Genomic DNA, 26,903 nt, shown 5'->3' on the forward strand with positions numbered 1-26,903 from the left:
GGAGTGTGCAGTATAAGTGTTGAGACGGGTGTAGTTGTAGGAGTGTGCAGTATAAGTGTTGAGACGAGTGTAGTTGTAGGGGTGTGCAATATAAGTGTTGAGACGGGTGTAGTTGTAGGGGTGTGCAGTATAAGTGTTGAGACGGGTGTAGTTGTAGGAGTGTGCAGTATAAGTGTTAGAGGGGTGTAGTTGTAGGACTGTGCAGTATAAGTGTTGAGACGGGTGTAGTTGTAGGGGTGTGCAGTATGAGTGTTGAGACGGGTGTAGTTGTAGGGGTGTGCAGTATAAGTGTTGAGACGGGTGTAGTTGTAGGGGTGTGCAGTATAAGTGTTAGAGGGGTGTAGTTGTAGGAGTGTGCAGTATAAGGGTTAGAGTGGTGTAGTTGTAGGAGTGTGCAGTGTAAGTGTTAGAGGGGTGTAGTTTGAAGGGGTGTGCAGTATGAGTGTTGAGACGGGTGTAGTTGTAGGGGTGTGCAGTATAAGTGTTGAGACGGGTGTAGTTGTAGGGGTGTGCAGTATAAGTGTTAGAGGGGTGTAGTTGTAGGAGTGTGCAGTATAAGTGTTGAGACAGGTGTCGTAGGAGTGTGCAGTATAAGTGTTAGAGGGGTGTAGTTGTAGGAGTGTGCAGTATAAGTGTTAGAGGGGTGTAGTTGTAGGAGTGTGCAGTATGAGTGTTGAGACGGGTGTAGTTGTAGGGGTGTGCAGTATAAGTGTTAGAGGGGTGTAGTTGTAGGGGTGTGCAGTATAAGTGTTGAGAGGGGTGTAGTTGTAGGAGTGTGCTGTATACTGTAAGTGTTAGAGGGGTGTAGTTGTAGGAGTGTGCAGTATAAGTGTTAGAGGGGTGTAGTTGTAGGGGTGTGCAGTATAAGTGTTGAGAGGGGTGTAGTTGTAGGAGTGTGCTGTATACTGTAAGTGTTAGAGGGGTGTAGTTGTAGGAGTGTGCTGTATACTGTTAGTGTTAGAGGGGTGTAGTTGTAGGAGAGTGCAGTATAAGTGTTAGAGGGGTGTCGTTATGGGAGTGTGCAGTATAAGTGTTAGAGGGGTGTAGTTGTAGGAGTGTGCAGTATAAGTGTTGAGAGGAATGTAGTTGTAGGAGTGTGCTGTATAAGTGTTGAGAGGAATGTAGTTGTAGGAGTGTGCTGTATACTGTAAGTGTTAGAGGGGTGTAGTTGTAGGGGTGTGCAGTATGAGTGTTGAGACGGGTGTAGTTGTAGGAGTGTGCAGTATAAGTGTTGAGACGGGTGTAGTTGTAGGAGTGTGCAGTATACTGTAAGTGTTAGAGGGGTGTAGTTGTAGGGTGTGCAGTACTTAAGTGTTAGAGGGGTGTAGTTGTAGGGGTGTGCAGTATGAGTGTTGAGACGGTGTGTGGTGTGTGCAGTATAAGAGAGGTGTATTGTAGGTGTCAGAACGTGTTAGGGGTGTAGTGTAGGGTGTGCAGATGAGTGGAGACGGTGTAGTTGTAGGGTGTGCAATAGTGTGAGAGTGTAGTTGTGGAGTGTCGTATGAGTGTGAGAGTGTGGTGTTGGTGTGAGTGGTGTCGTGTGTGTGGGGTGTGTGTGTGATGAGCCGTAATGGCTGCATGTGAGTGTAGTGTGGGTGTGGGCGTATGTGCGATGTGTGTGTGTTTTGTGTGTGTGTTGTGTGTGTGTGTGTGTGGTGGTGTGTGTGTGTGTGTGTGTGTGTGTGTGTGTGTGTGTGTGTGCGCGCGCGTCTCTGTGATTTTAGACATCTTCTTTCAGATCCTCGCGTCTGTTCTCTCCGGTGCCTACATGCCTTCCAAAACAGCCCTGCTGCTGGGCTGTATGAAGCTAACGCGAGAATGCCAACCTTGGATTTTATCGCGTCTCTTGCGTAACGCGTCCTGAGCCTTGGTATGGATCCATTTTAAGGACTCTCTCACGGAGTCTTCATCAGAGCCGTATATGGACTTGGGAGGCCTCAGGCTTTAATCCGTCACTGTGCAGAGAGCGGAGCAGGAGTGAGAGAGAGCAAAGAGCTCGCAGTGTTAAAGACACGAGGGCGGGGGACGCTCCTCCAGCCTGTGGCCATTTCGTTTTAGGTGGAGGGCTGGTCTGAAACGAGGACCTTCCGAAGGCCTTTTCTACACCGTTTTTCAAGCCGGAAGCTTTTTAAAAATATTATAAACTGGAGTCCAGAGGAATTAAGTCTCTCATTGTGGAACTGCTTATTTTGCCTTACTTATTGGAAAATTATGAAAAAAACATAGCTTTACTTTTAATAATCATCAGTCATTTTGTTTATTTTCCATTTGCGTATGATGCGGTTTTGAAAAAGCCAATTTGCTGTAGAGAATTGTCGCACGCCCCCCCCCCGTCCCCACCCCTCCTGTTATATATATACATAATGCCAACAGAAACTAATCCGATTTTTCATTTCGCTCAGAAGGGAAGACAAATTTCTTTAATAAGGAACAGCACTGCCAAATTGTGTATTAGCCTCATCAATCGTCCCCGGCACAGTGCTCATAAATATCTTTGGCAGTGGGACAGTTACCTGTGTCTGTGCTGTGTGCCTGTGCTGTATTCATGCTGCGTCTGTGCTCTGCTGTGATTCTGCTGTGTCTGTGCTTCGGTTGTGCTATGTGCCTGTGCTGTATCTGTGTTTGTGCCGTGCACCTGTGCTGTGACTGTGCTATGTCTGTACTGCCTCTGTACTCTGCTGTGACCATGCTATGACAGTCTATATATGTGTCATGTCTGTGCCGTGTGCCTGTGCTGTTTCCATGCTGTATCTGTGTCTGCGCTTTGCCTGTGCTGTGACTGTTTTGTCTATGCTGTGTGACTATGGTGTGACTGTGCTGCGGCTGTGCTTTGTCTGCGCTGTGGCTGTGCTGTGTTTCTGTGCTGTGTCTGATGTGTCTGTGCTGTGACCGTTCTGTCTGTACTGTGGCTGTGCCATGTGCCTGTGCTGTTTCCATGCTGTATCTGGTTGTGCTTTTTCTGTGCTATGCCTCTTGTGTGAGTGCTGTGACTGTGCTATGCCTCTTGTGTAAGTGCTGTGACTGTGCTATGCCTCTTGTGTGAGTGCTGTGACTGTGCTATGCCTCTTGTGTAAGTGCTGTGACTGTGCTATGCCTCTTGTGTAAGTGATCTGACTGTGCTGTGACTATGCTATGCCTCTTGTGTAAGTGCTGTGACTGTGCTGTGTCTCTTGTGTAAGTGCTGTAGCTGTGCTGTGACTGTGCTATGCCTCTTGTGTAAGTGCTGTGACTGTGCTGTGTCTCTTGTGTAAGTGCTGTGACTGTGCTGTGTCTCTTGTGTAAGTGCTGTAGGCCGTCGTGTGACCGTGTTGTGACCGTGCGCTTCCTCCTTGCAGGTTCCCAGCCTGCTGGGCGATCCTTCCAGACTGCTGCTGCAGAAGGCCATGGGCCTCAGGACCACAGCCCCCATGCCCCTAGGCAAGGGCCTGCTAGGGGACTCCCCTAACGGTGAGCACAGTCACTCCCACGTCCACACGCTGCCTGCAGGCTGCCAGCGCTGTTCCAGGAAATGTCATTACAATGCAGATCAACCTCGAATTTCCACACCTCATGCGCACTCATCACCTTCCAGTTTGTGTCTGGTGTTTGATTACTTTTGTCCCTCAGTTTACCTTGCCCGTTTTGAGACCGCTGAAACGGAATGGCTCTCCTTGGCTCTAAATAGAAGAACATTCATCAGTTGGATAATGGAATTCATAATAACTGACATCCCAGGGGGTACGAGGTGGCAAAAGCGGTGGCGATCTCTGGGAGTAAATTGATGTGGCTTGTAGTGTGGAAACACGTTCGCTTCTGAAGCGTCTAAATCTTTTTCTAGGACGCATTCATAGCAAGTGAATGCTCTCTCTCTCTCTCTCTCTCTCTCTCTCTCTCTCTCTCTCTCTCTCTCTCTCTCTCTCTCTTTCTCTCTCTCTCTCTCACTCACTCACTCACTCACTCACTCTCTCTCTCTCTCTCTCTCACACTCTCTCTCTCTCTCTCTCTCTCTCACACACACACACACACACACACATGGTTATGTTGTACCTTTCCCACTCCTGTCAGCTTACCTGCCGTGGCTCAAAGGCCATAGTCATAGCACGGTACACAGTATTCACTCAGGAATCGGTTTTTGGCCCCCTTCAGCTTTCTTAATACAGTCGAACTCTTGGCTCAGTGATATTCTCCCATTGCTTCTCCTACCGTTGCTATGCTGACGAAGAGCACAGCTGTTTCTTTCCTTCCCACCCCCGGAGGAATATATTGCTTCACGCATCAAAGCTCGTCTCAAGGACATTTTGGGCTGGATGATCAGTTGCCATCTCAGACTCAGTCTTGCCAAAACGGAAGTGCTCTACCTAGTAGCTACATCTTCCCTCCCCTGCGAGAATCTGTCCATCACCCTTAACGACTCAACGGCGTCTGCATCCCAGACTGCCAAGAGCCTTCATGTAGTCCTGGATAATAAGATGTTTTTCACTGAGAGTATTGTAGAAACTGCTTCGGAGCTGGAGTTGTTTTTTCCTCTGCGAAGTACTCAGAACCCTCCTTTCCTTACACCATGTGCTCCCCAGTTGATGGCCCAGGCCCTTATGCTGTCCCAGCTGGACTTCTGCAGCTCTCCACTTGTAGGACCGTGTGCCCTCCGGCCGCTCCTGCTCCTTCAGAGCGCTGCTCTCGTCTCCTCCTGTAATCTGCTGAAATACGGACCTGCCGGTCCTCTCCTCGTCTCCTTCCTCTGGCTGCCAGCGGTGGAGCTCAGGAGACCTTAAATCTGTAGCCCCTAGCCTGTAGTCCGGTCTGCTTTGCGTCGTCTGTTCGCCTTCCCTTCCCTTCCCTTTTCTGTACTCCGGCCTCCTTGTGGTGGAAATAGGTGGAACGCATCTAAACCAGGGGCTGCATTATTCTGGTCCTGGAGGGCCGGTGTGTGTGCAGGTTTTTGTTTCCACCAATTACCCTGGCTGAAGGAGATAATTGGCTGTGTACAAACACCAGCACTGGTTCTCTCGTAGATTCGATCACAGTAAAGCGTTTCATTCAGGGACAAGAGAAAGAGTCTTTAGCTGTCATGCATGCCCTTTTAAAGAAATGTAGCTGAACTGTCGGATAGCGTAAATGTTAGGGCTAAGTAATTTAGGGCAGAAGTTGGGAGAAAATGAAAACCAGAAAGAGACACCGCCCTCCTTGCCCTCCTCTGATCTGAGCTCGCCTGCTGTACTCTGAACAGTTTTCATGGATAAAGTCGCTCTGTCTATCATCTATCCTATGCTATGTAGAACACTACATTTTTGCCCTCTTGCGCCAGTTGCAGTATATAACTTTGTTATAGTGCTACGCATTTGCTACTTCAGAGTAAATTATGTATTAATGGCAGCTACTCCTTTGTTACCCTGATGACTTGGCGGTAGCTTATTGTTGCTTCCAGTCTTTTTTATGTGTTTGTGCGAGTGGCCCTGGATAAGACTGTATGTAGTGTTATGTATTGAGTCATCAAGCCTGAAGTGAATCTGCAGGCTGTAGGAGGGTCCCTAACGGCCGGCCCTATGCGTCCCCCACAGAAGTATCCCAGGACCCTCTGCAGACGGCCCCGGCTCAGGGTCCGGGCGCGGCCGGCGGGATGATGCCCTACATGCCGGGCCGGCAGCACCTGGGCGCCCCGGGCGGAGGCGAGCAGAACGGGGCCTCCGGCAGCGACAAGCAGCCGCCGCCGCCGCCGCCGCCCGCCACCTCGGCCGCCTCGGGGCCCCTGGCGCAGAGCTTCCTGCAGGGCATGGGCGGCCCCGTCATGGGCACCCTGCTGCCCCCTGGGGCGGCCCCCAAAGCACAGCAGGGCCTGCAGAGCGCCGGGGACAGCGCCGCCGCCGCGGGCATGGTACTCAACGAGCCCGTCACGCCACGTCTGATTCCCTCTCCATCTCCATCTCCATCTCCATCTCCCTCTCCATCTCCCTCTCCATCTCACACTCCATCTCCTCTCCCTCTCCATCTCACTCCATCTCCATCTCCCTCTCCCTCTCCATCTCACACTCATCTCCATCCCTCTCATCTCCTCTCCACTCCATCTCCTCTCACATCCTCTCCTCTCCATCTCCTCTCCATCCATCTCCTCTCCATCTCCCCTCCACTCCATCTCCCTCTCATCTCCTTCCACTCCTCCTTCCATCTCTCTCCATCCCTGCCTCTCCTCTCAATCTCCTCCCATCTCTACTCCATCTCCATCTCCATCTCCCTCTCACACTCCATCTCCCTCTCCATCTCCCTCTCACACTCCATCTCCCTCTCCATCTCCCTCTCACACTCCATCTCCCTCTCCATCTCCCTCTCCATCCCACACTCCATCTCCCTCTCCATCCCACACTGCCTCTCCCTCTCCCTCTCCATCTCCCTCTCCATCCCACACTGCCTCTCCCTCTCAATCTCCCTCTCCATCTCATACTCCATCTCCATCTCCCTCTCCCTCTCACACTCCATCTCCCTCTCACTCCTCCCATCCACACTACCTCTCCCTCTCCCTCTCAATCTCCCTCTCCATCCCACATTCCATCTCCCTCTCCATCTCACACTCCATCTCCATCTCCATCTCCATCTCCCTCTCACACTCCATCTCCCTCTCCATCTCCCTCTCACACTCCATCTCCCTCTCCATCTCCCTCTCACACTCCATCTCCCTCTCCATCTCCCTCTCACACTCCATCTCCCTCTCCATCTCACACTCCATCTCCCTCTCCATCCCACACTCCCTCTCCCTCTCAATCTCCCTCTCCATCTCACACTCCATCTCCCTCTCCATCTCACTCTCCATCTCACACTCCATCTCCCTCTCCATCCCACACTGCCTCTCAATCTCCCTCTCCATCTCACACTCCCTCTCCATCTCCCTCTCCATCTCACACTCCATCTCTCTCTCCATCTCCCTCTCCATCTCACCCTCCCTCTCACACTCCATCTCACACTCCATCTCTCTCTCCATCTCCCTCTCCATCTCACACTCCCATTATCTCCCTCTTACCCTCCGTATTACGTCCTCTCCTCACTCACTTCACTTCTCACTCCGTCCTCCTTACTGTTCTCCCTCTTTCGTCCCCCCTTTTCCACATCTTATAAACTTCACTTTCCCTCTCTCTGTCTCCATCGCCTCTTTCTAATGCTGTCTCTCTTATCTCCCTTACCCTTCGTATTTCTTCGTCTTCTCACTCTCTTCACTTCTCGCTCTGTCCTCCTTACTGTCCTCCCTCTCTCGTTCCCCCCTTCCTCTTTCACATCTTATAAAGCTCACTTTCCCTCTCTCCCCCCCTCTCTCTGTCTGTGAGAGAACGCCCCACAGTGTGCTGAATTTAGATGTTGTTTTGACTTTGATTGGTTTTTGAAATGTGCCCTGTAGACCTTGGGGCTCCAGCCTGAATTAGCTCTGAAGTGTAGAAAGGCTTGATCGCTCGCTGAGCCTGAACTCGCGCCCAATGGCAGAGAGGCGCTGTTCCAGTGGCCCCCGGCTCCGCTGCAGTCGGATTCGCTAAAGAGGCTTTTCTCTGGTCGCCTTTGATTTCAGATCGCTTAGTAAGGAATAGCTTTCAACGTATATATATATTTCCATTGTTCAGAGACAAAGAGCTTTAGTCAGCCGCATAGTTTAGTCATCTTCATTGTTCCCTTCCCAATATAATGAGTTTCATTAAAAATTTGAGTGCCATAATTGAGCACTGGAGTGACTCTTTGGGGAACATACAGGTAATAATGGCAATTCTCAACTCCCAGCAGGGTCGTTTAATTAATGGAGAATGGAATCCTATGGGTGCTCGATGCTGGTCTCCATCACACAGGGAGGGGGGTGTGTGTAACGGCGCTGACTGTCGTGTCTGTCCTGACTGCAGGCTCAGGGCAGCCCTCAGACCTCACTGCTGGGAGAGCCACCCAAGGAGCTGAAGCTGCCGTCGAACCCCTACCTGAACCTGGCCAGCGTGCTGCCGGGCATGGTCCTGCAAGGTACCGCACGCGCCGGAGACACCGCACACACCTGGCTCAGAGCAAACGGGCACTACACTTACCTCACACAGCACACACTACACACACAGCATGGATAATTTATACACTTACCTCACACAACACACACTACACACGACATGGATACATTATACACTTACCTCACACACTACACACGACATGGATACATTATACACTTACCTCACACACTACACACAACATGGATACTTTATACACTTACCTCACACACTACACACACAATGGATACTTTATACACTTACCTCACACAACACACACTACACACAACATGGATACTTTATACACTTACCTCACACAACACACACTACACACACAATGCATACTTTATACACTTACCTCACACAAAACACACTACACACGCAGCATGTATACTTTATACACTTACCTCACACAACAGACACCACACACATCTACGTCATCCCACACAGGCAACTGCACATGCCTGCCTCACGCCACACACTACAAACACCTGCCTCACAACACATACACATTTACTGAAACAAGCACAAATGCACAGACACACAAAAACGCTCTAAAAATATACGCTGTAAGCATACTCTTACACTGGCACTATGCCTGTAGACCATACAGAGTTATGCACTGACCCGAATACAATATAAAACCAAGTATATAAAAACAAGCAGCATATGCAGTTGCACCTTTCAAGCTCATTAACATTGACTGACCTCCATTCCCAATGCACTAACATCTCAGAAGTTCTACTGCAATCAATGTCAGAGGTGACTGTGCATGAAAAGCTTTTGAACGCTGCAAATAGGGGGGTATAGAGATGACACTATCGGTGACTGTCTGATCCATGTCTGTTTTTGCATAGAAAACTGGACATGGGCATGGCTCATACCAGAGATTGTATAAACAAGAGCAAATGACAGTTTTATAACCTGATGAAAATTGGCATTAAAATTGTTTTGTATTCAAAGCGACAAGCTTGTGATGTAATGCTTACGTATCATTAATCATTAAATATAACAGCTCATTTCTTTTAAAGCTGTATTTTACAGACAACACTTTCTTTATGATGTTCTTTATGATTAGCTGACATAAACAGCTATATTTTACAATATGTTTCATCTGAGTAGCGCTAGTGGTAGAACCATTCTAATAAATTTGAATCATTTATTGGAAAGGTGTCTTGCATTACACTAGCCTTACGTTTTTGAAAAAGCTTTCATTTTAGCCCTGAATTGTTTTATAAGTTAATAACTAATGATCAAACAAGCTGGAAGCAGGTTCTCTTGAGAGCATTTTTTTTTCTTTGTCGGTTTTAGAAAAATGCAGCATAATAACCTGTCAATTGCAACCTGCTACCAAAAAAAATGCTACCCTTCCCGAATTCTCAAAAATGAAAACATTGCCAACGGTTGGCTAAACTAATGCCATCGCGAATGTAGCCTATATATGTCGATTACCAAGGAACTGAAAGCTATTAGCCAAAAAAACAAAACGCTTTAAGGACGTGTGGGGTGAACCGCGACTGCAAGTGCCGAGCGTGCGATGGATGGGTTCTGCCGTCCCGTTAAAAGCAAAGGTGACATCGAGGGGACAGACAGAGGGGAGCAGCGGACCGCGGACACCGAGGCGGCTTCGAAGGCCCGGCTCACCAAACTGCTTCCAGCCCTGTTCGCAAACGCGTCTTTAAATGCGTTAAAGCCTGCTTTATGGTGCGCGAGAAACGACCGTCATTTTTTTCCCATTATGCTATTTCTTTGGAACGTGCTGTTTTTAAAATGGACTAAACGTTCCGTTGTTGAGCAAAATGTACGTTTTCAGTGTTGTGTCATAGGACAGCGTTAAATGCTCGCTTTCTGTGCAGATCACTGGCTCTTTTCTGTACTAGAATGGCGACGTCCGCAAGTTACCAAATGAAAAGGGCAGTAGTCCGACTATTGTTAGTCAACCCCCGGAAGAAAATTTTTACGCTTCAATCTGTACATTTCTAGCGTATTTAAATGGGGTGTTCTGGTCCTGACACTCCCCCGACTGTAAATGCTAATACGGGACATGAACTGAGACAGGAAACGGTATCGTCAGGTGAGGCTGCATGTGCTGAGTAGCGCTGCTGTGTGTCTGTGTCCCCAGCTCCTGCCTGCAGTAAAGCGCAGAGTGTGGCTCCACACAGTGCGGTGTACAGCAGCGTGCTGGCTCCTGCCTCACAGCCCCCCACACAGGCTGCTGCCCAGTACGGCTCTGATACCTCCACAGACTACACACAGCAGTACAGCCAGCAGTACTCACAGGTAAACGACCCCTACGCTGCTAAACATACCATCACACAGGTAAACAGTTACTTTAATCCTCCCTCATTAGGGTATGTTTGTGATTCCTCAGCTCTACTCTCGACAGCAGTCTCCATTAGTCTTGGATGATCTTTGCTGAAATGGAAAGAACTGCTCACTGAATGAAATGTGTAAATAAGGTCTGAAAGGAAAAGGTTGTTTTGATTAAGTGTGTGTGAGAGTAGTTTACTAAGGGTAAGAGCGGCATGCCCCCCTCCCAGCAGCATTCCCCATGTCTTGCTCAGTGGAACAAAGGTGACTGGGCTTTGTCACAGTGTGAGCCTCTCTGGTGGAGGTGCCCTGTGTGGAGTATCTCTCGCTGAGGCTGGGCTTTGTCACAGTGCGAGCCTCTCTGGTGGAGGTGCTCTGTGTGGAGTATCTCTCGCTAAGGTGCTTGCCTGTGAGCTCTGGGCTTTGTGAATCTCGCTGAGCCTTTCATGGTGGAGGTGCCCTGTGTGGAGTATCTCTCCTAATGTAGCCGCTGAGGCTGGGCTTTGTCACAGTGCGAGCCTCTCTGGTGGAGTGCTCTTGTGAGCTCGCTGAGGCTGGGCTTTGTCACAGTGCGAGCCTCTCTGGTGGAGGTGCTCTGTGTGGAGTATCTCTCCTAATGTAGCTGCTGTGGCTGGGCTTTGTCACAATGCGAGCCTCTCTGGTGGAGGTGCCCTGTGTGGAGTATCTCTCATGTAGCGCTGGGCTGCTTGTCACAGTGGAGCCTCTCTGGTGGAGGTGCCTGTGTGGAGTATCTCTCCTAATGTAGCGCTGGGCTGGGCTTTGTCACAGTGCGAGCCTCTCTGGTGGAGGTTGCTCTTGAAGTACTCCGCTGAGGCTGGGCTTTGTCACAGTGGAGCTCTCTGGTGGAGGTGCTCTGTGTGGAGTATCTCTCCTATGAGGCTGAGGCTGGCTTGTCACAGTGTGAGCCTCTCTGGTGGAGGTGCTCTGTGTGGAGTATCTCTCGCTGAGGCTGGGCTTTGTCACAGTGTGAGCCTCTCTGGTGGAGGTGCTCTGTGTGGAGTATCTCTCCTAATGTAGCCGCTGAGGCTGGGCTTTGTCACAGTGTGAGCCTCTCTGGTGGAGGTGCTCTGTGTGGAGTATCTCTCGCTGAGGCTGGGCTTTGTCACAGTGTGAGCCTCTCTGGTGGAGGTGCTCTGTGTGGAGTATCTCTCGCTGAGGCTGGGCTTTGTCACAGTGTGAGCCTCTCTGGTGGAGGTGCCCTGTGTGGAGTATCTCTCCTAATGTAGCCGCTGAGGCTGGGCTTTGTCACAGTGCGAGCCTCTCTGGTGGAGGTGCTCTGTGTGGAGTATCTCTCGCTGAGGCTGGGCTTTGTCACAGTGTGAGCCTCTCTGGTGGAGGTGCCCTGTGTGGAGTATCTCTCCTAATGAGCCGCTGAGGCTGGGCTTTGTCACAGTGCGAGCCTCTCTGGTGGAGGTGCTCTGTGTGGAGTATCTCTCCTAATGTAGCCGCTGAGGCTGGGCTTTGTCACAGTGCGAGCCTCTCTGGTGGAGGTGCTCTGTGTGGAGTATCTCTCTCTGAGGCTGGGCTTTGTCACAGTGCGAGCCTCTCTGGTGGAGGTGCTCTGTGTGGAGTATCTCTCGCTGAGGCTGGGCCGAGCGAGCGCGCTTGGCTCCGGGCGTTCCGTCCCATCTGGTCCCCCACTCCCCCGCACTCCACCACCTCCAGGGGTCTGATGCACGGCTCGTTCCCGCCAAGCGCTCGGCCGCTGCAGCTGAGAGTGTCCGCGCACAGCCCGGGGAGGGGGAGGGAGGGGGAGACAGAAGGAGAGAGAGCGAGCGAGGGGGGGAGTGAGGAGAGAATAACAGACTAGAGCAACACTCCACAGTGAGTGATGGAGCTGAGAGGGGGGAGGTGGAGAGAGAGAGGAGGAGTGAGGGGAGTGAGTGATTAAGGATCAGAAGAAGGGAAAGAGTGAAGGAGGAGAGAACTGATTGAGTTAATAAACAAAAGATGAAGTGCTGGGTAGAGTGAGTGTGATTTAGGCACTGCAGTGTGGGTGGGTGAGTGAGTTTGTGGGTACAGAGATAATGTGTGTATGTATTTCTGAGAGTATGCGTGTGAGTGAATTAGTAAGTGTGTGTGTGTGTGTGCATGTATGTGTGAGTGACTATGTGTGTGACTGAATGGAATAAGTGTGTGTGTGTGTTTGTGTGAATAGACATCCATGGATTGGGTGAGCATAGTGTGGGTGTGTGAGTAGGTTTGTTAGGAGAGAGATAAAGTATGTGTGTGCGCATGTGTGTGTGTATGGGTGATTGAGTGTGTGCGCGTGTGCATGTGTGTGTGTATGGGTGATTGAGTGTGTGCGCGTGTGCATGTGTGTGTGTGTGTGCATGCGTATGTGTGAATAGAGAGCCATTGATTGGGTGAGCAGGGTGTGGGTGGATGAGTCCGTGTGAAACTACAGATGAGCAGTGAGTGAGATGGCTTTGTGTGTGTGTGTTTGTTTGTGTGTGTGTGTGTGTGTGTGTGTGTGTGTGTGTGTTTGTTTGTGTGTGTACACGTGTGTGTGTGTTGTTGTGTGGTGTGTGTGTGGTGTGTGTTGTGTGTACGTGTACATGTGTGTGCGTGTGTACGTGTGTGTTGTGTGTTGTGTGTTTGTTTGTGTGCGTGTGTGTGTGTGCGTGTCTGTGTGCGTGTGCGTGTGTGTGCGTGTGTGTGCGTGTGTGTGTGCGTGTGTGTGTGTGTGTGCGTGTGCGTGTGCGTGCGTGTGTGTGTGTGTGTGTGTGTGAGTAGAAATGCAGTGGACAGACAGACAGTGGGGCACACAGAACCTCTCTCTGACTCTGACTCGGATGTTCTGTAGGAAGCCATGCAGCAGTGGTACCAGCACTACCAGGCACAGAGCTACAGCACCGCCCCTCCAGAGACCACAGGAGCTGAGTATGGGAAAGAGCAGGCCCAGGTGGGTATGCACGCATGCACACACACGCACACGCGCACACGCGCACACGCACACACGCACACGCACACACACACACACACGTGCAGTCCGCGTCAAGTGTCTTCTCTAACACTGCCTCTCCTCTGTTGAAGATATCTGTCTTCACTCAGCCCAGCTCCTCTAAGATGTGTTTCACCCAGGTGAGCACACCAACCCCCAGAAACATGCGCCATTCTTCATTTCCACATTCCAGCATTTTCTGCCCTTCTGCTTTTGTTCCTCATTCAATAACGCTGTATTGTGTGTGTGTGTGTGTAAGTTTTTGTGTGCATGTACATCCGATGTATGTCAAACGTGTGTGAATCCTTTACACGTATGTCACACTCACACTTCGAGGTGCTCAGTGCAGTTGATGCTGCGTGCGGTGCTCATGGCTCTGTGTAACTGAACGCCGTGTTCACAGGGAGCCGGCACCACGTCCTACGGGGACTACAGCACCTACATGCAGGCTGTCAATCAGTACTACTCTCAGACGCAGATGTCCCAGGCAGCCGCTCAGGCCTATCAGCACAGAGACGCGAGCAAGGTACCGCGCCCCCTCCGGCCTCTCTCTCCACCCCCTCTCCCCCCCTCCCTCCTTACCCCTCCCCCCCGGCCACGCCCCTGCACGACAGCGCTTCTCTCGCACCTCCACCCGCTCAGGGCGTCCGTGTGGCGTAGCCCGCCGAGAGCTGATTGGCCGTCGCCTGCAGGAGCGCTTTCGGTCGGGGGCGTGTTCTGGGCGCAGTGAGCGACTCACTCTCCGTTTGGCTGTCGTCCCGCGCAGGAGCCCGAGGCGACCAAGGCCCCCCCGGCGGGCGCCCTCCACCCGGCCAGCAACGGCAGCGCCCACAGCCTGGTGCCCGGCTACGGCCCCGTGCCCGTTCTCCCGGGGTACATAGGGGTGCAGCAGGCCCCGCCCGGCCCCGCGCCGCACCCCCAGAGCGGCCAGGCCGCCGCCGCCGCCGCCGCCGAGTGGAACCAGTATTACTACGTGAGTGACCCCCCCCGGCCAGCGGGAGGGAGGGGGCGGGAGAACCGTGAGCTTAGCCTGCTGTGAACGTCTCGGACGCAAGCGGCACCATTCACGGGTTCTGTCTCTCGCTCTCTCTCCCTCTCTGCCTCTCTCTGTCTCTCTGTCTCTCGCTCTCTCTCCCTCTCTGTCTCTCTCTCCCTCCCTTTCTCTCTCTCTCTGTCTCTCTCTGTCTCTCTCTCTCTTTCTCTTGCTCTCTCTCTCCCTTTCTCTCTCCCTCTGTCTCTCTCTCTCTCTCTTTCTCCCTCTCTCTCTCTCTCTCCCTCCCTTTCTCTCTCTCTCTCTCCCTCTCTGTCTCTCTCTCCCTCCCTCTCTCCCCCCTCTCTCTCCCTCCCTCCCTCTCTCTCTCTCTCTGCAGAACCAGGCGAGGGGGCAGAAGCGCGAGTACTCCCAGCTGCCCCTGCAGGACGCCGGGCCCGACGGGGCCTACGTGGGCCAGCATTCCCAGGGCCTGGGCGGCCAGTACGCAGACTACTACAAAAAGAAGAGGATCTAGGCGCCCCCCTCCGGCGCCCCCAGCCCCGCCCCAGCCCCTGCAGTCCTGTCCTCCGTGCTCTCGGTACCCCCCCGCCCCTCTGTCGCCGATGTTGTCCATGCCTTAACTTTGAACTCTACTCAGTCGGTGTTAAAAGGTTTCCTGTACATTTTTTATAATGTATGATTTTGTATTTGCAGTAACACAGGCCTTCCTGTGGGACGTGTGTCGTCGTCCGGTAACCATTATTTCTGTAGAAACCTTTTCCCCCTCGTTATAGGGACAAACGGTGTCCCTTGGAAGAAGGTAACACTTTCTAGTCTCGGAGAAGTGATTATTTCTTTTGTTCTGAGGGTTTTTTCGTGTCGCATCTCGGTTCTCTCTCGTTAAGGAAACCTCAAGGTGACATTTTGGCTCTGTATATTTGTGCTCTCGTTTCGTAAGTGTCGGAGTGCCCAGCTGTTAGCAGGAGATTCTGACGCTGCTGGGGCGTGTGGAGACAGGGACCCAGGTCCCACACAAAGCTCTTCATCCGCAGGGATGGCGGCCTTCCCTTTAGGCGCAAGGCCTCGTTTCATAGTAACTGCAATAAGGCACAGTAGTGCTTGACTCGACTCTGTAAACAATACTGTCGGAATAGAAGCTTTCGCTGCCTGTTTTTAAGTGAAGTGGACTTTCAGGTTGTTCAAAACTACTAGGGCTTGATTGTAAGGACCTTGAATAGGGACGTTTTTCCTACTGCCATTTCAGGAAAACGGATTTCTTTTGGAGAGCGACGTCACGCTGTCGGACGTCTCTCCTGTAAATATTTTTTGACGTTTTCTCGCCTGGAAAACGACAAAGCGGGGAGGGGGGGGGGGGAGACTGCTTTGAGTCTTGGCTGATAGCTCGGACCTCGCTATTTTCACACCCAGGCAATATTAATCACCACACGACGCCAGTGCGCTAGTATTAGCGCTCAGCTGTGCTGCGTCGAACCTCCTCCTCCTCCTCCTCCTCCCCCCGCTCTTCTCTGTAGTCAGTGGCGAAATGGCTGATGACCTCCTGCAGTTTCCAGCAGGAGGGTTCAAAGTCACAGTCCACTCACTGTTCCAGTCAGGCGACTGACGGACTCTAAAGCCATGCTTTTACTAGCACAGAATGTTTAATCAATGTTCCTGTACAATCGTGACTTACTGACGTTTTTCTAGCATTAAGTTAGACTGGCCGGAAGCCAGTCCTTTTTCTTTATTTCAAGGTGTACTGTGTTCAGCTGGATATTTCATTTAATGGCTGATCGCTTTACTCCAAGCCTTAAAAAGGCAATACTTTAGAGTGAAACTTTGATCTCTGTAATAGTGGGAAAAAAAAATTTTTTTGCTTGTTTTTTTTTTCCTTTTTATTTTTAAATGCAGACTGTTGTTTTGCATTTATTCAGGAATTTCAAGAAGGCTGTTTTAATGCCGTTCAGGTGATTGTAATATCTTCTCTCCCTACCCTTTCCCAGGTCATAGCCATTAGCGCATGTTCCTGCACTGCACTCAGAGCCGTGCGTTCCATTAGCGTTAGCCTCCACGCCCGGACAGGGCTGCGGTGTCGGCTACTGGGGAATTTGGGCTTTCGAAGCCCACACTGAACCAGCACTTTCATGGGGGTGAATGAAGACAAACGAGCAGCAGCCAGCTGTTACCCTGACTAGTTTTATTCGGCGGCGTCATCCCAGCTTGATTACGAAATGCTGTATCGATGTGCTGTTTCCTCTCGCTGTTTTTCCAGTGCTGCTAGCTGTACGCATCCATGTTTCTCTCCGTGGGGAACCCTTTGTTTAAGGCAAGACGTGTTCCAGTGTGTGAGCTTTAGTAAGGCTGTGCGGGGATTTATCTGAATCCTTGTAGCTCAGCGGTTTTTCATGGGTACACCTTTTTAGCCCAGTTGGTGTTGAAGAGCTGGTAGCCCCCCTTTGCTCTTAATTTGTCTTCGGTGGTGAGGACGTCGTAAAGTGTGTGGAAATGAAAGGTGGCTTCGCAAGACCCTCGTCTCTTTGGTGTTGCGTAGTGACCACACCCCACCCCCCCTCCCCCCAGCTGGGGTAACAGGAAGGGGGGGGTTCCCAACTGTTGCTGTTGTGCCTAATTCTGCATGTTGCCAACCAGGCATATCCTTCATACTGATTAACACAAGGCGGCTTTCCCCTGAACTTTACAAGCGTCATCACGGAAAGGGTTTATGTCACTGGTCAGGTGACTGACCGTGCTGACTCACTGCAGGGTTAATGTGGCCTGGAGCTCCAGAGCCCCCAATACAAACTGAAAAGGCTGATCTCTCTCCTTTATGTGCTTTTCAATATTCAAGCAATTTTTGATGACCGCGAAGAAAGTTCTAGTGTCTGTAGAATAGATCAGAATATATAAGCTTCTTTCTTTTGTACATGTACTTAAAAAAAAATAAAAAACATTTTTGCAAGCTTTCATTTGAAAGTATTTGTCTAGATTTTCTGACCTAAAATTAGTTTTTGCAATATTTTATATTTTAAATAAGTTGATATTGTTTTACTGTGAACAGGCAATTTTTAGGAACAATTGGATTTTAGCATGCATACTTACAGGTGTAATATATAAGTTCTAAGAATGTTTTCAATAGTTGATATTGAGTATGACGCTTTTGATTTTGACAGAAAACGTTTGATTTTATTTATTTTGATTCAATGTTTATTTATGTACATTTTCCCCTCAGTCATCCTCTTCCTTGTCTGATTCCTACGAAAAATCTTTTTTTTCTTCTTTTTTTTGAAATGAAGGAATTGTCGCTTTTACATTCCAGAATAAACATTGACTGATATCCCCAAGCACATTTATTCCTGTTGTCCTTTCTTTCCCGTGTCCTGTGACGCTGTGTGACTTTGTACCCTGACGGCTGAGTGTGTAACGCTCTCTTCCCGGGCAGCTGCATTCAGGCTTCATCACTGACGTCACTGACCTCTCGTAAATATTGTTCTGATACTCTAGGCGCTGATGTCCTGTGCATCGTTCGACCTGACCATTCTGTTTTTGTAATATAATACATGAACATATTTATTCCCATACAAGAATGTATTTGTCCTTTGAAATATAAGGCCAGAGCTATTTTGATATCTGAGCAGAGCAAGTTTTACAGCACTCCAAATCGTAGGCTACAGTGCCCTCTAGTGTCCACCTTGGTTTTCCCACCATCTTTTCACAAGCTTGTAGCTCTCATGTCTGGCAGGCTTTTAAATGACTTCACCAGCCACTCATGGTTTGTGATGCATTTTGCTTTCTGCTAGCCGTGTACTGGAGGAAGCCAACCAGGTTCTGGCTGAAAAACGCGGGAAAGCGGTTTTGTCTGCAGCAAGGCAAAGTGAGTACCTCCCCTTTAACTGGACAGGGCTTCCAGCCCTGGGTTTACCTGTAGATGACAGCAGAAACGGCCACGCCACACCGACACTGACACGGAGCACTGTTATGTGACTGCCTGCTTCACGCATGCATACACCCCCTTCCTGGCCTACAGTTTAATATGTATAAGAACATGACTCAGATGTGTCTGAAATGCATGAGCTGTGTCTGCCTATATGTCTCAGCAGCACTGAGCCACCTCTCCACAGGGTGCCCAGATCATTTCACACATTTGAGTGCCTCCCCCCCCCCCCCAATCTCCTCATTTTATTTTCCACAATAACAATCATACAAATATTGTTCATTTATTTAACAAAAATATGAGTTTACAGTTTAAGCGAAACAAAATGGAAAATTAATGCCACCGGTGACTGCGCTGAGGACTTGGCGTAAAAGTAACATTTGCGTGGGTCTATGTACAATTAAGCTGCGATCCAAGACCAAGACTAATTTGGCTGCCGACACAAGCTCACATTCAGAATCACTGAAGCCACATGATGCCTTAAAATAACGTCCTGCCAGTGCAAATAATGAAAGGGATCGTACGAGAAATCCGGGAAAAGTCACCTTCTGCGGCAGACTTGAAGAATGTTTTTTTTTTTCCTCTTCTTTTAATTCCTCCCGCTGTGATTGATTGCAAAGTCTTTAGGTCTTTAAAGCAGGTTCCCCTGGTCACACGTTCTCTGCCAGCATGTGCTGGAACACGGTGATCAGCCCTTTAAAGTCGATCCTCTCCTCTGGAGCGCTCTCCCAGCACTTCTTCATCTGGGCGTACACCTGCAGCGGGGGGGGGGTACAAAAACCATAACATGCTAACGGGAAGAGAACCGAAACGTACGACTGTGCGTTTGCCTCAGGAAGGCGCATTTGAGAGGCCCCTGTGTGAGATGCGTGTGTGAACTGTGTGTGTGCTGACAGGGCAGCAGTGCATCCGCACGCGGCAGGGCCTACCGTCTGTGGGCAGTGAGCCGGACAGGGCAGCCGCCTGCCCTCCACCAGGGCTTTCACCAGCTTGGTCACCGTCATCTGGCCGTGGCTCGGCCCGATCATCCGCAGGAACTCCTGAGCGGTGCAGAGGAGCGGTCAAACACGGCGAGAGAAGGCCGCGTACGCGTACATAACGCACATCACCCACGCTGTCTCAAAAGGCTCAATCAGGGGAGCTCCACGCCAGCAGGCTAAATTACTGGAATGCTGATGTAGGAGGCCATATTGCTGCAGTTTTCAGTCCAATAAGGGAAGGGGGCAGGGGGCGGGGCTCCGGGTGAGTCATCTGTCACCATGGGCACGATCGGGTGCCATCTGCCAGGCGACGGAGGCCGCGTTCTGTGCCTGTTCTGAGCCCGAGCGCGCGGGTCGGGAACTCACCGCCATGGGGCTGCAGCCGGTCTCGCAGTACGTCAGCAGCTCGTACATGGTCACGCCGAAGGACCACACGTCCGACGCCCGGTAGAACTTGCAGTGGACCAGGCACTCGGGGGCGTACCTGGGGGAACAGACACGTGGTCAGGGTCTCATCCTGCTCGCGCACACAAACGCCGTTCTGCTTTAGCGTTTTAGGCTACCGCAGAGTGGCACACACGCAACAAGGGCAGACGACCCCAGTAAGTGAAATCATTCCTCGCAAGCGCTTTCAAACTGAGTCCCATCCGTCTCAGTGCGTACAACTCTTTGAAACCCCATCTTTGAAACCTCATCGTGTGTGCTCGTTTTGGAAAGGAGAAACCGCAGAGTTGCACTACGTATAAAGCGTGACGTCTGCAGTGAGATACTGCAAAGGGTGTTTAAGGCGTTTTACGGCAACTGGTCCAATAGGAAAGATCTACTGCACGGAGACATGGCAGATGTAATCTATAGAGGTCACCTTGGGTAAGGAGAGCCGGTGGGCAAATTAATGGAGAAGATCGGTCACGATTACGCTCAACACACTCCTGTTCCTGTATCTGCCTGCGAGTGCTTCTCAAGGTCAGCTGCAGCCACCGGCCCTGTACCAGAGGCAGCTGCAGCCACCGGCCCTGTACCAGAGGCAGCTGCAGCCACCGGCCCTGTACCAGAGGCAGCTGCAGCCACGGCTCTGTAATCAGAGGCAGCTTGCAGCACCGTGGCAACTGTAACAGACGGCACGCAGCCACCGCCCTGTCCAGAACGCTGCAGCCACCGGGCCTGTACCAAGGCAGCTGCAGCCACCGGCCCTGTACCAGAGGCAGCTGCAGCCACCGGCCCTGTACCAGAGGCAGCTGCAGCCACCGGCCCTGTACCAGAGGCAGCTGCAGCCACCGGCCCTGTACCAGAGGCAGCTGCAGCCACCGGCCCTGTACCAGAGGCAGCTGCAGCCACCGGCCCTGTACCAGAGGCAGCTGCAGCCACCGGCCCTGTACCAGAGGCAGCTGCAGCCACCGGCCCTGTACCAGAGGCAGCTGCAGACCCGTCCTGTGCTCCAGTCCCTCACCAGAACACCGGGCTGTCCAGGTCGTCCTTCACCGTGTAGTAGCCCTCGTTGTCTTTGATGCTCTTGGTCAGACCAAAGTCTCCGATCTTGACCGTGTTCTCGTTCTCCACCAAAACGTTCCGAGCGGCCAGGTCCCGGTGGATGTAGTTCTGGGATCCCAGGTAGTCCATTCCCTGGATGGGAAAAGCACAGGCGTTCATGTAGAAGATGCTACGATTTCCCTCCTAATCTGAAAAACATACATTTGTTCTCAAAAACGGTCAAATGTGTAGGCTTGCGCACGCCCACCATTTCCGCCTCTGTCCTCACGTAGCATTGCACACAGAGTTCTCCTAACACAGGACTCATACTGCATCAGCCCTGGGGTGCATTCAACGGCACCAACATGTCACGTAAACATCTTTTTAAAAACAGAAACGGGCCTGAACTGAGTGCTCGGACACAGAACACTGCAGGTACAGTGACAGAGAGGGCGATCGTGTGAGTGTGATATTGTGGCGGAATGTGTACTCCGTTTCAATCTGTTACACTACCAGCAAACTAGCAGAGCCAACACTCCCGCCCCTGCAGCAGGTCCCCGGGGCTGCTGCTGCGCGGTGCGGCCAGCAGGGGGTGGTGGGCATACCTCGCATATCTGAACGGCGTATCTGAGCAGCATCCTCAGGTCGATGTTGGCCTTGTTGCGGGGCAGGTACTCTTTCAGGCTCCCGGCAGGCAGGTACTCCATGATCAGCTTGATGGCTCTTCCTCCTGAAGGAGAACAGGGGGGCGGGGCACGTCAGACCGGAGCGGGTCTGGGCCGCACGCGAGAGAGAGAGCCGCCGCAAACCGTTTCAGGGACGAACGAGGCTCAGCGTCGAGTTGCAGAGCGCCGTTACTATGACGACCGGCCGGGCAATCGCAGTGACGCCGATTCTTAAATCCGTTAACTTACAGCACGGCGCTCCAACCAGACCCAGTGAAGGAAGACGGCGACAGCACCGTAAGGGGGGGGGGGGTATGTGTCGCTCTGAAATGGCGCAGGCGCGAGCGGTTCTCCTCACCCTCCTCTCGGCAGATGCCCTTGTACCGGACGATGTTCTCGTGGTACAGCTTCCTCAGGATGTCGATCTCGCACCACAGGTTGCCGCTCTGCACCTCCCTGTTCTCCGGCTTCAGGGACTTGACCGCCACCAGCTCGCCCGTGCGGTCCTCCCGGGGGTCGTAGCGGCACAGCTCCACCTTCCCGAAGTGACCCTGCGCGGGGCAGCCGCAAGCCCGTCAGGCTCGCCCCCCTTCACCCACGTACGTACGTACGCCACCACCAGCCGCTAACGCACTGTATACACGCAGGGCTAACACACACACACTCTCAGCACTGTCCACACGCAGGGCTAACACACACACACTCTCTCAGCACTGTATACACGCAGGGCTAACAAACACACTCTCTCAGCACTGTCCACACACAGGGCTAACACACAAACACCCTCTCAGCACTGTCCACACGCAGGGCTAACATACACACTCTCTCAGCACTGTCCACACGCAGGGCTAACACACACTCTCTCACACTGTCCAAGCAGGCTACACCACTCTTCACCGTCACACACAGGGCTAACACACACACCTCTCAGTACCGTCCACACACAGGGCTAACACACACACTCTCTCAGCACTGTCCACACACAGGGCTAACACACACCTCTCAGCACTGTATACAGCAGGGCTAACACACACCCCTCACACGCCACACACAGTACACCACTCTCTCAGCACTGTATACACGCAGGGCTAACACACACACTCTCTCAGCACTGTCCACACGCAGGGCTAACACACACCTCAGCAGTGCCACACAGGCTACCAACACTTTTCAGCACTGTCCACACGCAGGGCTAACACACACTCTCTCTCAGCACTGTATACATGCAGGGCTAACACACACACTCTCTCAGCACTGTCCACACACAGGGCTAACACACACACTCTCTCAGCACTGTATACACGCAGGGCTAACACACACACCCTCTCAGCACTGTCCACACACAGGGCTAACACACACTCTCTCAGCACTGTCCACACACAGGGCTAACACACACACTCTCTCAGCACTGTATACACGCAGGGCTAACACACACACCCTCTCAGCACTGTACACACACAGGGCTAACACACACACTCTCTCACAGCACTGTCCACACACAGGGCTAACACACTCTCTCAGCACTGTACACACACAGGGCTAACACACACACCCTCTCAGCACTGTTCACACGCAGGGCTAACACACACACTCTCTCAGCACTGTCCACATGCAGGGCTAACACACACACTCTCAGCACTGTATACACGCAGGGCTAACACACACACTCTCTCAGCACTGTCCACACGCAGGGCTAACACACACACTCTCTCAGCACTGTATACACGCAGGGCTAACACACACACTCTCAGCACTGTATACACGCAGGGCTAACACACACACCCAATCAGCACTATCCACACACAGGCCTAACACACACACTCTCTCAGCACTGTATACATGCAGGGCTAACACACACACTCTCTCAGCACTGTCCACACGCAGGGCTAACACACACACCCTCTCAGCACTGTCCACACACAGGGCTAACACACACACACTCTCAGCACTGTATACATGCAGGGCTAACACACACACACTCTCAGCACTGTATACACGCAGGGCTAACATACACACTCTCTCAGCACTGTATACACGCAGGGCTAACACACACTCTCTCAGCACTGTCCACACGCAGGGCTAACATGCACACCCTCTCAGCACTGTATACATGCAGGGCTAACACACACACTCTCTCAGCACTGTCCACACACAGGGCTAACACACACACTCTCTCAGTGCTGTCCACACACAGGGCTAACACACACACACTCTCTCAGCACTGTCCACACACAGGGCTAACACACACACCATCTCAGTACGCCACACGGGCTAACCACACACCTCAGCGTATACTGCAGGCTAACACACACACTCTCTCAGCACTGTCCACACACAGGCCTAACACACACACATCCAATCAGCATCCTTACTCCGTACAGCCATCTTCACAATACCACAATCAAACTCACAAAACGCCATCACTCAGCACGCACACTAGCTACACAGTATCATCATACATTACCTCCCCTAGATCTCGAATCTTCTTGAGGAATCTCTTTTCAAACACGGTGGGGTCCACCTCCTGAGTGGGCATGGGTTTGATGGAGGGGTCTGTGTAAGAGCATGACAGTGTTATGAGCATGATAAGGGCAGGTTACAAAGGCACCCAGGCTCAGTCAGGTGAAGGGTTATTAATGGGAACCTGTTCTTTCTATGTATAAAAATGGCACAAAAAGTTTAATAATGAGCATTGGTAGAACTGCAGTATTTTTCCAATCCACAAGGTGGCAGAATTAGAAGAAAGGAAGCAAAACAAAAACAGAGAAAAACAGGGAGATTTCAGGGCTGTAACCATCAACATACCAAATCTCCATTTATAAATGATAGAAATACTTGAAAAAGGTGTTGTGCTTCTGACTGGAGAGGAGAGTGTGGGGAAGCAGGCTTACTCTGCTCCTCCAGCATGTCGATGTCCCTCACGATGGCTCTGAAGAAGGGCCTCTTGTGGGGGTCGTAGCTCATGCAGTCGGTCATAAGGTCCGCCAGCTCCTTGCAGTCTGGTGTGGGCAGCATGCACTCCCGCATGTAGAAGCGCTCTTTCTGCTCACAGAGACCAGACCAACTCCGCTTGAGTCACGGTCACACCAAAAGGTCAAGAGCAGTCTGTCTCAGGCTCAAAGAAAGCCTGCAGCAGCCGCTTCTGCTGATTTCTTAAACAAAAAATCTGCAACAGCCATTCCTACGGTCTTCTTCGACTAAAAGCGTTATCGCCCCTTTTGGCCAACTTAATAAACCAAAAACCTATTCCAACCATTTCTACTTGTCTTGTCAAACTGAAACTTAGAGAAGAGGCAGTTGGCAGTTAGAAGAGAAGGCAGTCGACTTGAGTCTGAAAATAACACTGAATTCAAACTGTAAACAATGTTTTCTACTGAGATATTTAAATGAGAGAGGACAGAATGTTCTGGAAACAGGTCGTTTCAGAGAGGAAGTTGAGCCCTTAGCGTTGCAGGTGTAAGAGCGGTTACCTCAGTGAGCGTCTTGTCTTTGAGGGGCACCTCTCCGTCATAGTAGATTTCCCACAGGGCGGTGCCAAAACTCCACTTGTCGGCCGCCACGCTCAGGGCCTTGGTGGTCTTCACACATTCTGGGGCAATCCAAGGGATTCGGTCCACACACTCTGAGGAAACACACAGCTGTCAGTTACAGAAGATCCTGTGCACACACAGAACACACAGACCCCTTACCCTCTCTGTGAGCTCAGTCATAGTATGGTGTGTAGCCCCTTACCCTCTCTGGGAGCTCAGTCATTGTATGGTGTGTAGCCCCTTACCCTCTCTGGGAGCTCAGTCATTGTATGGGTGTAGCCCTTACCCTCTCTGGGAGCTCAGTCATTGTATGGTGTGTAGCCCCTTACCCTCTCTGGGAGCTCAGTCATTGTATGGTGTGTAGCCCCTTACCCTCTCTGTGAGCTCAGTCATTGTATGGTGTGTAGCCCCTTACCCTCTCTGGGAGCTCAGTCATTGTATGGTGTGTAGCCCCTTACCCTCTCTGGAGCTCAGTCATTGTATGGTGTGTAGCCCCTTACCCTCTCTGTGAGCTCAGTCATTGTATGGTGTGTGTACCCCCTTACCCTCTCTGGGAGCTCAGTCATTGTATGGTGTGTAGCCCCTTACCCTCTCTGTGAGCTCAGTCATTGTATGGTGTGTACCCCCTTACCCTCTCTGTGAGCTCAGTCATTGTATGGTGTGTAGCCCCTTACCCTCTCGGGTGAGTCAGTCATGTATGGTGTGTTGTCCCCTTACCCTCCTCGGGAGCTCAGTCACGTATGGTGGACAGCCCTTATCCCTCCTGGGAGCTCAGTCATTGTATGGTGTGTAGCCCCTTACCCTCTCTGTGAGCTCAGTCATTGTATGGTGTGTAGCCCCTTACCCTCTCTGGGAGCTCAGTCATTGTATGGTGTGTAGCCCCTTACCCTCTCTGGGAGCTCAGTCATTGTATGGTGTGTAGCCCCTTACCCTCTCTGTGAGCTCAGTCATTGTATGGTGTGTAGCCCCTTACCCTCTCTGGTGAGTACGGTCACTGGGATGCCCGGGTCGCTCAGTTTGATAAACGGGCCGCCCTCGTTGTCACACCCGTCCCTCGCCAACAGGATGTTCTTGGCGCAAACGTAGCCGTGGACCAGCTTCTTATCCTCCTAGGAGGGGAACCACAGCCATCAGCTACGAGTGAGAAGCACACCTGACACGGACCTGATATAGCTGCAGGCATTTATTTTAGGACAGGGCGCCCCTTTCCAGTGATCACTCGCCAAACTGAAAACAAACCGCATAAATACTCAAACTCTGCGCCACTCTGTCCTTTTCTCTGCTGTGTCTGATTCTGCACCAGAGGCAAACAGAGTCCCAATGCTGCTTCTCATCTCACCAAGTTTCACACTGTCGTGCTTATACTGAAGATAAAATAGGACGAGACTATTTCACAGGGAATCTCATGATGTTACAGCATGAAAAACCAGTGAACAACTATCGTGGCATCAGTGTCATTAACCCGTATCTTTGTCTTACCAGGTAGCTGAGGGCCCCAGCCAGCTGTTTGGCCACCTGGAACTTCCAGGGCGTGGTGAGGTGCGTGCGGTTCCTCTGCAGGAAGAGGTCAAGGGGGCCCAGCTGCACAAGCTCCTCCACAATGATGTCTGAGCAGGAGCACAACGCAAGAACATCAGTCTGGTACAGCTGGGTGGGGTCAGTGCAGCGGTGGAGGATTAGTATGCTACAGAGGGAAAGTCACTGTTGTGTCAGACAGGACTGATATGGATGGAAGCTAACTACAGCAAGAGAGGCATGTATGATATGGATTGAAGGTAATGGTCATGTAGGACATGTCTGATATAGGCGGAAGGTCACTGTACTGTTGGACAGGCTTAATATAGATGAAAGGTAATAGCCATACAGGATCAGTCATGTAGAGATGAAAGGTAACTATAGTGTCAGACAGATATTATGCAGATGGTAGTATGGTTAGCAAATAGTGGTTTAGGACCATGCGAAATAATGAAAAAGTTTGGTCAGTAGGATTTGGAAGGTAACCAGTGGAAGTTGAAAGTGATGAAGGAGGAGGGAGGTAAATATTCACACTCAAATCTGTGCCTCAATTATGACAAAGCCAGGAGGGTACAACAACGTTCTCTGACACTCCAA

At 51.3% G+C, this 26,903-nt stretch overlaps 2 protein-coding genes across 3 annotated transcripts in view; one reads left to right on the plus strand and one right to left on the minus strand.

Moving 5' to 3' along the window:
* Positions 1 to 17,559, plus strand: part of raver2 (ribonucleoprotein, PTB-binding 2) — a 49,127-nt gene extending 31,568 nt beyond the window's left edge. The window contains exons 7-15 of the mRNA XM_064334056.1: positions 3,316 to 3,447; positions 5,538 to 5,851; positions 7,848 to 7,959; positions 10,096 to 10,253; positions 13,111 to 13,209; positions 13,341 to 13,388; positions 13,652 to 13,774; positions 14,015 to 14,221; positions 14,619 to 17,559. Coding sequence (XP_064190126.1) covers positions 3,316 to 3,447; positions 5,538 to 5,851; positions 7,848 to 7,959; positions 10,096 to 10,253; positions 13,111 to 13,209; positions 13,341 to 13,388; positions 13,652 to 13,774; positions 14,015 to 14,221; positions 14,619 to 14,756 — 1,331 coding nt within the window. The 3' untranslated portion in view covers positions 14,757 to 17,559. The remainder of the gene's footprint in view (positions 1 to 3,315; positions 3,448 to 5,537; positions 5,852 to 7,847; positions 7,960 to 10,095; positions 10,254 to 13,110; positions 13,210 to 13,340; positions 13,389 to 13,651; positions 13,775 to 14,014; positions 14,222 to 14,618) is intronic.
* An 857-nt stretch (positions 17,560 to 18,416) lies between these two features.
* The window catches only part of jak1 (Janus kinase 1), a 32,806-nt gene continuing 24,319 nt past the window's right edge, over positions 18,417 to 26,903 (minus strand). For both annotated transcript variants that reach the window (XM_064331934.1, XM_064331933.1), the window contains exons 14-24: positions 26,271 to 26,398; positions 25,765 to 25,900; positions 24,732 to 24,883; positions 24,153 to 24,303; positions 23,726 to 23,814; positions 21,620 to 21,812; positions 21,202 to 21,326; positions 20,577 to 20,749; positions 19,496 to 19,613; positions 19,079 to 19,189; positions 18,417 to 18,904 (exon numbers count right to left, since the gene is read on the minus strand). In XM_064331934.1, the coding sequence (XP_064188004.1) occupies positions 18,800 to 18,904; positions 19,079 to 19,189; positions 19,496 to 19,613; positions 20,577 to 20,749; positions 21,202 to 21,326; positions 21,620 to 21,812; positions 23,726 to 23,814; positions 24,153 to 24,303; positions 24,732 to 24,883; positions 25,765 to 25,900; positions 26,271 to 26,398 (1,481 nt within the window). In that variant the 3' untranslated portion in view covers positions 18,417 to 18,799. The remainder of the gene's footprint in view (positions 18,905 to 19,078; positions 19,190 to 19,495; positions 19,614 to 20,576; positions 20,750 to 21,201; positions 21,327 to 21,619; positions 21,813 to 23,725; positions 23,815 to 24,152; positions 24,304 to 24,731; positions 24,884 to 25,764; positions 25,901 to 26,270; positions 26,399 to 26,903) is intronic.

The sequence above is a fragment of the Anguilla rostrata genome, chromosome 4 (assembly GCF_018555375.3).
Source record: "Anguilla rostrata isolate EN2019 chromosome 4, ASM1855537v3, whole genome shotgun sequence".
NCBI lineage: Eukaryota > Metazoa > Chordata > Actinopteri > Anguilliformes > Anguillidae > Anguilla > Anguilla rostrata.